At 46.0% G+C, this 13,519-nt stretch overlaps 1 protein-coding gene across 1 annotated transcript; it reads left to right on the top strand.

Annotated features, from left to right (window-relative positions):
* On the top strand, positions 1-13,519 carry TMED10 (transmembrane p24 trafficking protein 10). The gene is made up of 5 exons (XM_017741653.1): positions 1-95; positions 3,653-3,813; positions 8,227-8,300; positions 12,562-12,688; positions 13,122-13,519. The coding sequence occupies exons 1-5, from the start codon at positions 1-3 to the stop codon at positions 13,241-13,243; spliced, it is 579 nt and encodes a 192-aa protein (XP_017597142.1). The 3' UTR covers positions 13,244-13,519.

Raw genomic sequence — 13,519 nt, 5'->3', positions numbered from 1 at the left:
ATGGGCCGCTGCGATAAAGCTGTACCGAGGCTGCTGACACCGTGTGAGCAGGAAAGAATTATGGTGACGTGGCCTTCCGAGGGCTCCCTCCATGCGTAGGGCTTGGCACAACGGGATCCTGGCACAGTGGAATGGGGGCTGAGAAACCAGGTTTTGGTACACAAAATGGCTATTCTCATCTTGCTGTGTCGTGGCTTGCATGGATTTTAGGTAGGCAGGTGTTTGCTGCAGGGAAGAAAATGATCCTGAAGGATCTTAAGGAAATACAGGCTTGGCAGAATATACGTGAATAATACACTTGTGTGACAAGTAGCTATCAAAACTTCAACAGCTTCACTTTTAATTCAACAGCTTCACTTTAATTCTGCCCACAACCTGCTTTCCCTAGGCTTTCTTCAAATTCCTACGTAGCTGAATAAGGTCTGTTACTACGTAGTCAGTTTATAACAGCCTTCTGTTCCCTTTTCTATTTCTGTCTACATTCCCAAGGGTTTCAGTAGTAAGCATGCAAACAAACAGAGGCAGAATGGTCTGCTCAGGAGTTTCTGAACTTGGTGTTCTTGAGTATTGTAGACGTTCTGAAGTCAAGTTGCCTTTCCAGCATCTGCCTACCAATGCCCGAAGGCCCTGGGTTATTGGCAGTTGTGCTTGGTTATGGCTGGAGAAGGCTTCTTCCAAAGCCCTGCTTTTTAAAAAACCTTGTTCTTCTGTCCTTGCATAATTTGTAAGAGGAAACTTGTCTGTGTATGGGCAGAGCCAAGCCGCGTGAAGGCTTTAAAGTGTTGATGTAGTATTTGCTGGGTAAGGCACATGTATTTCAGATGGAGTGCCATGTTCCCATCTGTCTCTTACTGCTTGGTGACCAAACCTTCTGGTTCTCAGGTTGCCCACTCTTAGGTCAGTTGACCCCAAGATGTCTTCCAAAACTCACTTTTATCACACAGGACTTATCTCGGGAGGTGATGGTGAACCAGTGAATCCCATGTTTAGGTCTTAATTGGCTTTGCTGATGAAGCTGATATCTAGGTAGTACTACTTATAGAAGTTCTTTCTTGTTCGAATTATAAAATAATTAAAAGAAGCCCTGTATAGTTTGAAAAGCTACAAAGGACAAAAAAATAATGAACGCAATTCTTGCTTTCCTTCTTATGGGTCAGGTATGCTGGGTCCTCCCAATATGATGGGCTTGTTATAAGTGCTGAAACCCCTCTGCTAGGTGCCTGCTTTCTCTGTGGTCTGTGTGGGAAAGGTCAGTTCAGGACATCGTGGCTGCAGGTACTCTCTGTTCTGCACTGGATGGTCTGCTTTGGCCCCTTGGGTTGGGCCACCAAACAGAGGAGGGAGGAGGTTGGTACTTAATTCTGTCCGGGCTCAGTTCGGTTCCTGCCGGTGAGCTGAGATGTGTGTGTGTGTGTGTGATAGCCCAGCGCTAACAGTGGCACCCTCTGTTTTGGAGGAACCCGTGGGCTCTGCCAGCTGGCTGCTGCGGGGGCGTTGGGCGCCTGAGCTCTCACTTGGCAGCCACGTGCCTCTGGCCCATTGTCGAGCCCGACGGTATCGGGCTGTTTGTCAAGGGCAAACAATGCCCTTTCTGTAGGGGATTGCTTTACCGTAAATAACGTTAGAATAGCATGAAAAATCCCTTTCAGGTCGACTCCCCCACAAGCGTTCTGGCTGGGCTATTAGCAGCTTCTCCCACCCTCGCACACCAGGCTGAATGGGCAGTGTATTTGGCTGATTTGGGTAATGCTATTCAGTTTCATGAAAGCGGATAGCAGAGCTTTTACTCTCCAGAATGCTGTTCATGAGCTGCAAAGGGCAAAAATTGATCAAGCTGCATAAAGAGTAGCTCTGGTGCCTACCAAGCCATGGGGAAATAGTGCTCAAAATAATGGGGGCATCTGAGAGCTATGTTGTTGTGACTGCCTGTTGTGATGGAGGAACAGGTGTGCAGAATGTATGGTGTCACGCTGCTGAGGCATCTTGGTTAATCGGGACCGCTCCACTCAACAGCATGTGCCATGTGGTGGCCAGATCACAGGCTTTTACACAGTGTTGGCATGGTCAGACACACAGTCCCCTACTGCAGATGGGCCTGCTCACTTGGGCCCAGTGCTTCGCAGTGCCTGGTGGCTTCCAGGCAGGAGGTGGCTGGTGGTTTGTGGCAGGGGGATGGCAGCACAGCTGCCTGTGCCTGACTGCGCAGGCGTGCTTCCATCTGCTTGCTGCTTGCAAACAGGTACAGCGCTGAGCAGGAGCTGCTGCATGGAGAGCAGTGCTCCTCATTGTTCTCAGATGCTGACAGCATATGGTGCAGGGGCAGCTACAACAAATCCCCTAACAGGCAATTTTGGGGTGATCTGTATATACAGGAAGCTTGTTCCTGAAGTCTTGCCTGCTATGGTTTATACCATAAAGTAGATGAAAACTTACATACTTGATCGTTTTTCCTGCCTAATGCAGCAACTCTCATCCATGAGTAGGTTCACATTTGTTTCAAGTCCAGTGACAGAGAGTTTATTAGGTGCTTTAATAAGAATAGAGAGCGTTTCCTTAGAATAGTTCTGGGTACATAGCCCTTTTGCATGGCCTTTGTACAGGGAAAAAAGGGCTGGAGTGAAGTAAAATGTCTGACTTACTTTTTCCGTGCCACAAATTATTTTGTGTACTTTTGTCTTATATACCTTTAAAATTATTCCCAAGCTTTTTAGTCCGTTCATCTCTAAGACTTTCAAAGATCCGCTAGTAATTTTAGTGTCTGTGCTGTTTCAGACATAGCTGTTAAAAATTAGAGTAGAGGGAAAATGGGAAGCGTCTCAGTGGAACACACATTGTTCATTTTCATGCAGTGTTGTAACACCTTCCGTTTTTTTCACCCCTCTCCCTGGTCAGAGTGTTTCAGCTGGATGGAGCCTTTAATTGAGCACAATTATTCTCAAGTTTGCGTCATGAAATGTGTGTCCTTTCTTTTTATACTCTTTGTTGAAGCATTTTTGTAGACCTTCCACAGTTTTTGCCTATTCTTGGTAGTTTTATAGACTTAGCTCAAAGCAGTAATTATTCTGTCTGTGTAGTCTGAATTGTCCTCTGAAGTGGCCACTTTTATGGATCTTGGCACCCAAACCTTGTGTAACTCAGGGCCACACTCATGGTTCATTTCTAGAAGAACAGATGTACCCTTCTCCATGTCGTCTTCTGGGGAATGTTACCCTTTTGTCCCACAAGTCTTCTCCCTATCTTTGTTGCTATGAGAATTTATTAATTTTGCTTGGAAAATAAAGGCAGTGAATGACAGTTTGGTTCAGCTATAGTTCTTACATGTAGTCTGTAGTTGGGATTCATAGGAGGAAGAGAAATTAGTGTGGGTTTCAGTTTGGGATTTTTTTTGATTTGTTGGTCAATTGCTTTTTCGTGGTGTATTTTTGGTGGGGGGTGTTGTTTTTTGATTTGTTGGTGTTTCTTTTGGATCTAAGAGTCAATAATTACTTATAGTCACTCTGTCAGCTCCTGGTGTGTGGATGATATTGATTTGAATTGATATCAGTTGATGTAGTCACAAAGATGGAGGGAAACTGTTGGAAGGAGAAAGCATCAGATCCAAAGGGGAGGCTAGGATTACTCTTCCTGCACAGGCAGCATGAGCTCATGGCAGCAAAGTACTGTGTTTCTTACCTTCATTGTCTCTCTTACAGATAACTGACTCGGCTGGGCACATCCTGTATGCCAAGGAGGATGCCACCAAGGGCAAGTTTGCCTTCACCACTGAAGACTATGATATGTTTGAGGCCTGCTTTGAGAGCAAGCTTCCTGTGGGTAAGTGAAATGAAAGGTGTGCTGGCTGTTTCTAGCTTCTGATCAAGTTCGTGTAGACATGTGGATTAGGAATACGAGTAAAGTGATCCTGAGTGTGGTCCACAGAACACTTTTTGACTTTTAAAGCTGATTTTCAGGAGCTTGTGGCCAGTCTCATTGCAGAACATCTTCTGTCTGTGTTGCATTTGAAGTAGAGTAATCCTCTGTGACTGTTGTGTAGAGCACTTGGGTTTCCTCTGAAAGAGGAATCAGGCATTCCTCCCACAGAGGTCACCACAGTTGCAGCGAGTGGCAATACCAGTGAGCAAACCACACTTCTTTTGCCAGTTTCATGCTTCTCTCCACCTTGCAGTCAAGCCAGGACAGAGCTGGATGCCATCATCTCCAGGACCTGTCTTTCACCCCAGCAGGCCATTTCTTCTCCGTTTGGTAGAATGTGATCTATACACAATGTGTTCTTGGCAGCTATCCTGCGATAGGTTGACGACCATTTTATGAGGTTGGACAGTGTGTGTATAGGGAATGTGTCCTTAATTTGCACCCACAACTGCTCTTGAAGTGGTCCATAAAGGGAAGGGGAAATGAGCAGGACGTCAGCTTTGCATTTGTGCTACAGGGATGGTTGCCTAACGAGTGCTGAGGCTTGTTTCCTGTGAGTGTGACGCATGTACTGCTTTGAATGCCCGTGCTCAGCTTCAGGACAAACGTGCTGAAAGTGGCCAACATGTGGGCTCTAATCTCATCAGTGGTGGTGTAAGCACATGCAAGTTCGTAGGTGCTACAATCCTTTTATGGTTACTGTCAGAGTTCTACTCCTTGGGTTCAGTTTTTCTTAGGTCTTATCCTAAAAGATCCCAGAGTGTTTCACAGAGCATTCACTAGCAGCATTTCTCATGTCAGTTGAAATTCAGCTGCTGTTTTGCTGTTTCTGCTCCATGTATAAGATGCAAACAGTTTGCAAGTTGAAGGGAACTTCACAGAAAGAGAAGGCTATATTCTTTGCTGGGTTTGGGAGGGATCTGGCTTGTAACACCTCTTCTATTTTACAGATAAAATAGTGACCTCAAATGGTCAGGATTACGTTTTTATTTTACTCCAAAGGTAGGACTTCCAAATGTTCCTTAACACATTGAGACATGCAGGCACTGATGACTCATCTGGGAGTCACTCATGCTATTTACTTTCCAACACCTGGGTATTGGAGAAGTCTCCAGACAGTCCTGCAGATCTTTTCATAGCTTCCATGTGATCACACACTGAAGTGGGGAAGGTTTCTTTCTTTAGCTGTGTCTAGACTCTTAGTTGGGTGCTTTTGAGCAGAGGTTTCTTGCCTAGACTGAGCCCCTTACAACTGTTTTGATTGTAGCAAATGTTTGTTCCCTGACTCCCTTGTTGCAAGTTTGTTTTAAAGCTTTCAGTATGGTTGAGGATTAAGTATTTCTAAATGCAGCTTCTACCTTGATGACCTGTGGGGTGCTGAGATGCCAAAATCTAGAGCTCATCAACTGAGCAGCTGGATCCTCTTCTGGAGGCTTTCTTTTTTTGGGCTTTCTTTTTGGACCCAGGTGCCCCAAATTCCACCTAAAGTATCTCCAGATTTTCCATGTCTGTGCTGGAAGTCAAGGAAGTATTAAAGTAAGGGACTTTAAGACACTGTGGGGCTTGATCTTCTGCAGGACTTGGTTAAGGTACTTGGAAAGAAGTAACCACATCACAAGGAAGTACCTTGTTTGCTCTATAGACTCAGCATGGGAGTGGGGGAACTTACCAAGTCTGTTTAATTCCCATGTTTCTCTTTAAAGGTTGTGTTTTTTTTCCCAGTCTCATCAAGTAAGTAAGCAGGACTTACGGCAGCCGCCAAGGAGGATGTTTGTGGAGTACTGGAAGAGATAGACTGTTGGTAGGGGAAACCTAGAGCTGTTGGATCTGAGGGGTCCAAGCAACTGGTATTTCTCCATCCCTAACCACAGAAATGAGGAAGAGGAAGTGAGAGGGAGAGCCTGTATTGAGGGTTCACCTTATCAGAGTGGAGGAGTTCTTAGGGTGCTTCTTGGAGCTGTGGGTATTTGCATGATGGGCTTTTTACCTCTTCCAGGCAGAATGGTCCTGTCTTCCTGACCAGTGAGTGCTCTGTTCCCAGGCACATTTACTCTCCCACAATAAGATAATCTCAGATGAACAGCCAGGCCTCACTGCATTCTCCCTCTAGGGCTCTTCTGTGTGCTAATCTTTAACTGTTAATTTTTAAATGCTCCTTCTGTAATCCTTCTCTTCCCAAACTTTCTTAAGTGTTAGGACTCATTTTTTCTGGAATTCCTGTGGGAAAACTTTTTGATGTTCAGTTCAACCATCCTGCTTTCCCACTGACTCTGCAAATTAAGAGCTCCCCTAGTTTCCCAGGAAACAGTTCAGTGCTTATGTGAGATGGCCTCTTGAAGACCTGAGGAGTGTACATATCAGTTTAGTTCATGATCTCTGAATCTTGACTGTTTTTCTCTTTGCTGCTGCTCCAGCCTGCTCTGCTGAGCTTTGGCTGCAGGAGAAGCAAGGGGTTTCTGAGGATCTGATGAGTATGAAGGGAGCTGCCTTGCGCTTAGTAAACTTACAGAAGAGCAGCTTGAGTTTTTCCCTGCCAGTTCCTGACAACATTAACCTCTTGCAAAATGTCTCCTCTCCATCCCTTTGCACCTGGCAGCTTTAAGGTTTCTGGTTTCTTACTGCCTCTTGGCAGCTCTCCCTTCCAGTCTAGCAAATTAATTCTTCTAGTTCTGTTCTTCTGTTCACTGGCCTTTTCATCTTTCTCATCTCTTCCTCCAAGCTTCAGCTCTTAACTCAAGTTGCTATAATTTGGGCACCATTAAAAAAACCTCTCACTTCACTGTGTGCTGTGAATTTTTTTCTGCAGCTACTGTTGTCTGTCCTACCTGCCTGTCTCCACCCATGCTGGTAACATGTGTGGCATAAGCAGTCAAAACTTGTGGTTGGGGAAAGGAGTATGGGGGGGTCGTATGCAGCCTGTATGTTAAAGAACAGTGCTGGGACTTCAGGGTGTTCTTACAGTAACTGGTCTTTTGTAAGAAAACAACAAAATTCTATCCTAATTGTAATTAACTGTTGGGCTCTTATATAGTGCATTCCCATAAGGAAACTTAAGAAGCGGTCTGTAGTTGATATGCAACATCTTATCAGTAGATAATTCATTGTCCTGCTAGCAGTAGAAAGCGATTCTACTCTGGTGTTGAAGAGCTGTTCAATGAGTGGGTAGAGAAAAAATTTCGTGTATCGATACTTGGTTGTATCGAAGATCTGGAATATCTTTCTAGCTCCAACTGGAGTGACCCAGCATAACCTGTACATTGAATTTGTTTGTGGACTGAGGGAATGCCCACCTGGCAGCCTTCAGAGACAAAATGTGAGTATTGGACATGGTCCTGCATAGTGACTCTGAAATTCATAGTTTAAGTAAATTCAGACCTTGTGTTTTGCTGTCAGCCAGTTGAGGACAGCTGTATGTCCCAACATGCTGGGATTTGGGAATGTGTTACATACAGGCATTTTCTTGGTGGGTGGTATAATATAGAATGATGCTCAGATAAGCTGATGTGCTGCATGTTTTAGAGTATCTGATGTGACTATCTCATATATATTTTTTTCCTCTTGCGAATGTTCTCAGATGTGAGAGTTTGTAGCAGTTGAAAGAAGCTGTAAGCCACAGGTTTCCCTAGCCTGGGGGTTACAGCCTTGAAAAATACCTACTCTGCGAGTGACTGCAGCCTTATGTGCTGTTTATGGGGCTCCAGCTGGCAGCTCTCTGAGGCAGTGTTTTCCCAGCTTCAGAAGCCTCTTGCTCTCTTGGGGTTTGCATTAGCAGTGTGGTTCTTGGGTATCTGAGATGGCTGATAAAGGGATTGCATTGGCTTCTGCAGATACTCCAGCATGTGAGGGTTCAGTAGTCCTCATTCAGTTCCTCAGTAGGAGAGTTTATCATCTGCTCCTTTGAATGTAAAGTCATTTACAGCCCCAGTAACCTTGACAAGTTGCTGGTTCACTTCCTGTGAATGTGGGCTTCCCAGTTGACTATTTGTCCCTCTGGTGACTTGTCTGTCATTAGGCTGTCTCATAGCAGCTGGTGTTCATGTTCTAATCCTCTGCAGTTTTTACAGTGATTTGCATCCTGTAGGCACTCAGTGCTTTTAGTTACAGCTTGTTCTCATTATCTTTGGAAGGCTCTCCTTCAGCCAGGATTCATTGTGAAGTCTCTGTATTTTTAGGCTGGACTGTGCTGCCTCCGCAGTTAGATGCAGACGTGGAGGGAGGGGAGGGATTTGAGTTCTTCCTCACTGGTGGGAAGAACTGGTGATTTCCTGGCAGGCTGAATGTTTCACACAAGGAATCCTTTCATTATGCTTCCAGGAACAGGGAGGATGCCGGACCAGCTCGTGACTCTGGATATGAAGCATGGCGTTGAAGCAAAGAACTACGAGGAGGTATGTCCCCTGGCTGCCTGCGCTGCAGGCTCCCCTTTCCCAGCACTCACGTGATGCCTTTTGTAGATCTGGGCTCATGATGGGAAGCTGTTTTCCCAGCGGTGATGAAAGCCTGTCTGCAAACTACAATTGCAGTGAAGCTTTGTGTGTTACAGGATGGAAAAAAAAAGGCAAACATCAACTAGAATTGATTCTGTACTCTGGGAACTGGAGCCTAATGTGTGAATTTCTTTGCTAGGACAGCATGACACAGCTTCTAGGCATAGGCATTAGAGGCGACAAGACACTGAGAGGTGAAGTTTCCCCAGCCCAAGCAGCAGAGGTTATTTTAGGTTAATATCAGACCCTCTCTTAAAGGTCAAGTTTCAATGTTACTGTTCTTACCTTCCCGACTATAAGGTGTACTGGCTCAGCAGGCCTGAAATGGTGCTTGTGTGTTTCTAAGAACTAGCAGTGTATCAATGTAAAGGTGTTTGGCATAGTAGTAGCTGCTGTGGAATGGCTGTTTGGTTTGAAGGCGTGACATTGGAAATAGGAGTAACAGCCTAAACATTTCCATCTTAAGAGGACATAGCTTGCTTAGACCCAAGAGCCAGCTGTGTAGAGTAGCAGTTGCTTTGTGCTGAGACAGTCCTGGCTGGTTTGGATACTGAATTTTCGTGGCAGCTATCATGCTTTTGGCTCACTAGAATTTGAGATCAGTCATCCCCCAGTACAGAGCCTGTGCCTGAGAAAATGAGAATTACTGGTAGAGAAAGAGTCCTGCAAATGATTGCTGTGTCCACTGTGCATTAGAGCATGGGAGATGCCTTAGGGAGGAGAGTGGGTTGCAGAGGAGGCTGTGCATAGTTCCAGTTAGAAAATTAACAAATTTCTAACATGGTCATGCTGGTATTTTTATATCCTTTTGAACTTTGGGCTATCTGGACTTGCATGGCTTGAGTTGGTTGGGAGCACTTCCTATGTGGAGTGTAAGGAGGTGCTTGGGGTCAGGGAAGAGTGGAGCAATCATGGCTTAAGCAGTCTGGAGCACATCCTACGTGGAAAGTAAAAATGTGCTTGGGATCAGGGAAGAGTGGAGCAGTCATAGGGCCAGCTGTCTGTCAGCCTGCTGCTGAAGGATTGCAAGAAGTTGAAATCTTATGGGGTGAATCCCTGAGAGTGTAAGTGGGGGGATTATGATGGCTATATTTACAGAATCCCTTTAAATCCCACCCCACAGCATAGTCTAGAGTTACATTACTGTAGTGCTACCTAGGAGCACTGTTGCTGTGCAGAAAGGTTCTCGTATGCCTGTGTATCTGCATACTCACTGGTTGTACTGGTAAAACTGTGTTGGAATAAATGCATCTGTTATGCTCACAAATGTAGTTAGATTGAGGGAAAAGGTCCATGGAGAAATACAAGAAAAGAAGAATTTAGACTTTCAGTCCCACTTGATGCCAAATGCAGATCTTGGCAGCCCTGGCAAGCATCATTGACTTGTGAGGACCTCTCAGAGTGGTAGACTGTATTGAGCCTTGTTGAGTGGCATGTCATTTGTACAGCTGCTATAGATGTTTAACCACACTGCATTGCAGTGTGTTTTCTTTTTTTTCACCATCTCTCTTAGTTTGCTGTAGTAGTTGTGAGTTTTGACTTGACAGGTTGCTGTAAGGTGTCAGAGGGCAGGGATGTTGCTCGAGTTTCTCTCCTGGAAATGCAGCCTTTTTGAGCCTTTTGCTTGCGATGTTCGTTTGTTGATGGGTACCAGTGACCTGTTGTACAGCCCCAGTTCTTCTTGTTGGATTGCTGCAAGGAGACTTAATTCAGGGAGTTTAATGAGGGTCACTGATACTGTCCAAGTCTGGCTTCATAAACTTTCATAGATCCAGACATTCTTGGAGGAAAGCAGCTGGAATAGTGAGCTGGATTAGAAAATCTTAACTGTAATGTCATACCTTAGTTGTCTGGCTTTGGGAGGAATAACTTTATCCATTCAAGAAGTAGAAATGAAGATAGGGAAAAGTGAAAAGATTTCTGATGGCACTAAGAATGCTTGATGATCTAGGTTCTTTTCCACATCAGCTACTCCTTGACAATTCTTGGCTATAGTGTATCTTCTTCTGTGCTAGGAAGAGAGAAAGGCTTTGACAAATCTTTTAAGTGACCCGTGGGAACCTCATTGCAGTTGTTGTCTTGGTTCTGGTGGTCCAGGTGTTCTTTCTAGGATGATGATGTTCCACCATCACAGATGCTTGGTGGGCTTTGTTACAAAATCTCTTGGAGCAGCTGTGCATATTGGCTTCATTAGGGGTAAAAGATTCCGGGACTGCCCAGGGAGGTTGCGGTATTTAAGGAAAGACTGGACATGGTACTTAGTGCCATGGTCTAGTTGTCATGGTGGTGTTAGGTTGGACTGGATCGCAGAGGTCTTTTCCACTCTAATTGATTCTGTGATTCTCTGATTCAGGATACACATTTTGGAATACATGCAGGACTAAAAGTAGCTATTAGATGTTTGTAGCTACGCCTATTAAGAATGGCTGAAGGGATGCAGATGGAGCAGATAAACCTTGTTTTTTCCCAGTGGAACCCTTGTAGCCTTCTGTGAATGAGGAAATGAGCCCTCAAGGAAGATAATGGATCTGGTCAGTGCAAGGCTAGCTTGTCAGTACAGGTGCCCCAAGACCTTGTGTGTGTTCCAGACTGGCTGCTCTAGCAGTGTCAGCAGAGTCTGGGCCACAGGCGTGCCCAGACGCTGGTGCCAGTTTTTCAGCAAAGCTGTCTGCTGGCAGATATGTGTCCAGGCCACAGGGTTCTGCCATTACAACCTATTGGCTAGAAAGCAGGAGGGGGTTAACCTGCTGCTTCCTACCCCTCCTCTCAAACACACTCCAAACTGACACTGCTGTGCTGGCAGAGCTATAATATACAGCTTGCCTCAGCATAAAAATCCTCAGATGATTGTTTGGTGGCTTGCTGCTTGCCAGGATACGCGTGTCATGTGGAGACCCTTCAGTGGAAGGGCTGATTAGCTAGCACTGGCCTGGTCACGAGCATCTCTTCAGCTCTTGCTCTGATGCCCAGGCAGCTGCCTCTGGAAGTGGCATTTTGGGGATACCTTCATGCTGGGTGCCCTGTTGCCTGCCTGTCAGTGTGGATCACTGAGAGATGCCATCATGCAGCTTATACCTGAGTAATCCTGTGAGGCTGAGACTGGTGGTGAGCTGCAGGTGCTCTGTGTGTTTTCTGTAACTCATCTTTCTTCTGCTGCATTACTTGGGGACGCAGCATCTGGCCTTCATGGCAGGGGCCTGTCACTTGTTGGTAATAGTGACAAATTCTGTGCAAGAACTGCAGTTGCCCAAACCTTGCTCTGGAGAAAAGGCAGGAATTGCAGTTAGCTTCAAGTGTCCTTGTGTCACAGGTTTTATGTAACGTGCGTGTGTCAGGTTACAGCCACAACTGGGGCAGAGACACATGTCTGCACATTCAATTTAAATAGTTGCTGTTGTGTGCTGTGCTTTCTAATTGAATTTTGCTGTGGGTTTTTGTTTTTGGATACCAAGCGTGTGAGTTGTGGGACGGGGGCTGGGTGCCGTGCCCAGAAGCGATGCCTGGCCCAGCGTTCCTGAGGGAAGCGGGTTGCTCCCGAGGGGGGCCGGGCCCGGCAGCGGCCCCGCCGCCGCCCCCGGCGGCGCGGGGCGGTGCGCAGCGTTTTTCCCTGCCAGGAGCCTGTGCTTCCCGGGAGGCTCCGTTTGAGAGGTAAAAGTCCCGAGCTCTTGTGGGATAATTAAACCGCTGCTGCTGGGAGCCGGGCTGCCTGGGCTTTCCGGGGCATTAGCAAAGGGAGTCTCGGTGCTAACAGCCTGTGTGCCTATGGAACTGTATCATACGCATATGTAAGTTAGTCACCTGTATCTCAGTCTGTGATTTATACTCACTGGAGGTTTAGTCATGTGGCAAGATCTTCTACCCACTCCTCAGAAGCCAACTGTGAATAAGTTAACATTAGGCCGAATAAGGAAGAAGTGTGCTTGTGTGCATGCTGTGCTCTTCCATTGTGTAGGAGGAGTAGTAGGAAAGTGTGTTTCTGAAAATAGGTGGGAGAAGTGATAGTGTTTTATGCAATGGTAGTTTCTGGCTTGTAGAGGTATTTCACGAGGGGAAGGATGCCCCAGATCTGTAGTGTGTGGGGAGGAGTGGTTCAAACTGGCAGTAAAAACCCATGTGGGAGTTTTTGGTTTTGGTTCAGTGATTTGACTTTTCTGTTTTCTAGATTGCTAAAGTGGAGAAGTTGAAACCCCTGGAAGTAGAATTGAGGCGCTTGGAAGATCTTTCAGAGTCCATCGTTAACGACTTCGCTTACATGAAGAAACGAGAAGAGGAGATGAGGGACACAAATGGTGAGAGACCATGTGCCCCTTCAGAGGGATGAAAACCCCTTATTTCTGCTAAATGTGTTATTAGGCCAACATTTGGAGATCAAGTCATTATAGTGGTCTCTGCCTGTTCTGTTCCTAGTAAGGGAAACCTGAAGTAGTCCCTGAGTCTTGTTGTTCTGTCTCTAGAAATCATTTCTTTCTGTCTCCATTCATAATGTGAATTACTCTGTTCCATTCAGTGTTGCCCATTAACCACAGCTTCACCTTGTTCCCTGCTATTTTCCTTCTCATTGTTCCCTCTCCTTTTATTCTCAAGTGCTGCTGGTCCTCGGATGCCCTCGCCTTCATGCTGTCTTGCTTTTGCATGTGGGAGGAGAAGTCCTGGGAACTTTGCCATCTTTGGGTGCATCCTGTGATGCCAGACTCAGGTGCAATGGTTTGTTATCTGTTTCAGAGTCGACAAACACCCGGGTTCTGTACTTCAGCATTTTCTCCATGTGCTGTCTCATCGGACTGGCTACCTGGCAGGTTTTCTACCTGCGTCGCTTCTTCAAGGCCAAGAAGCTGATTGAGTAAAGGAGAAAATCTTCTTCCCCTTCCTCTCAGACCCAGCTGGACACCTCTGGGACCTAGCCATGGCCCCCTGGAGCCATCTCACAGATGATACCCACTGACTGGAGCTTTTCTGGAGGAACTTGGACCCTAAAGGGGGAGGGGAGCCTAAACATCAGAGGCAATGGGGGACTTGTGAAATCCTGTTGGATGTTGAGGGTGGGGGAGGTCGTGATGGGTTTGGGTATTCCTGGGGCAGCGATTAAATAAAAAAAGATGTTTCCATGACAGCTGCAGCAA

Source organism: Corvus brachyrhynchos, unplaced genomic scaffold (genome assembly GCF_000691975.1).
Source record: "Corvus brachyrhynchos isolate BGI_N302 unplaced genomic scaffold, ASM69197v1 scaffold115, whole genome shotgun sequence".
Taxonomy (NCBI): Eukaryota; Metazoa; Chordata; class Aves; order Passeriformes; family Corvidae; genus Corvus; species Corvus brachyrhynchos.
The sequence above is the reverse complement of the archived record's forward strand: the minus strand, read 5'-3'. Positions and strand labels throughout refer to the sequence as shown.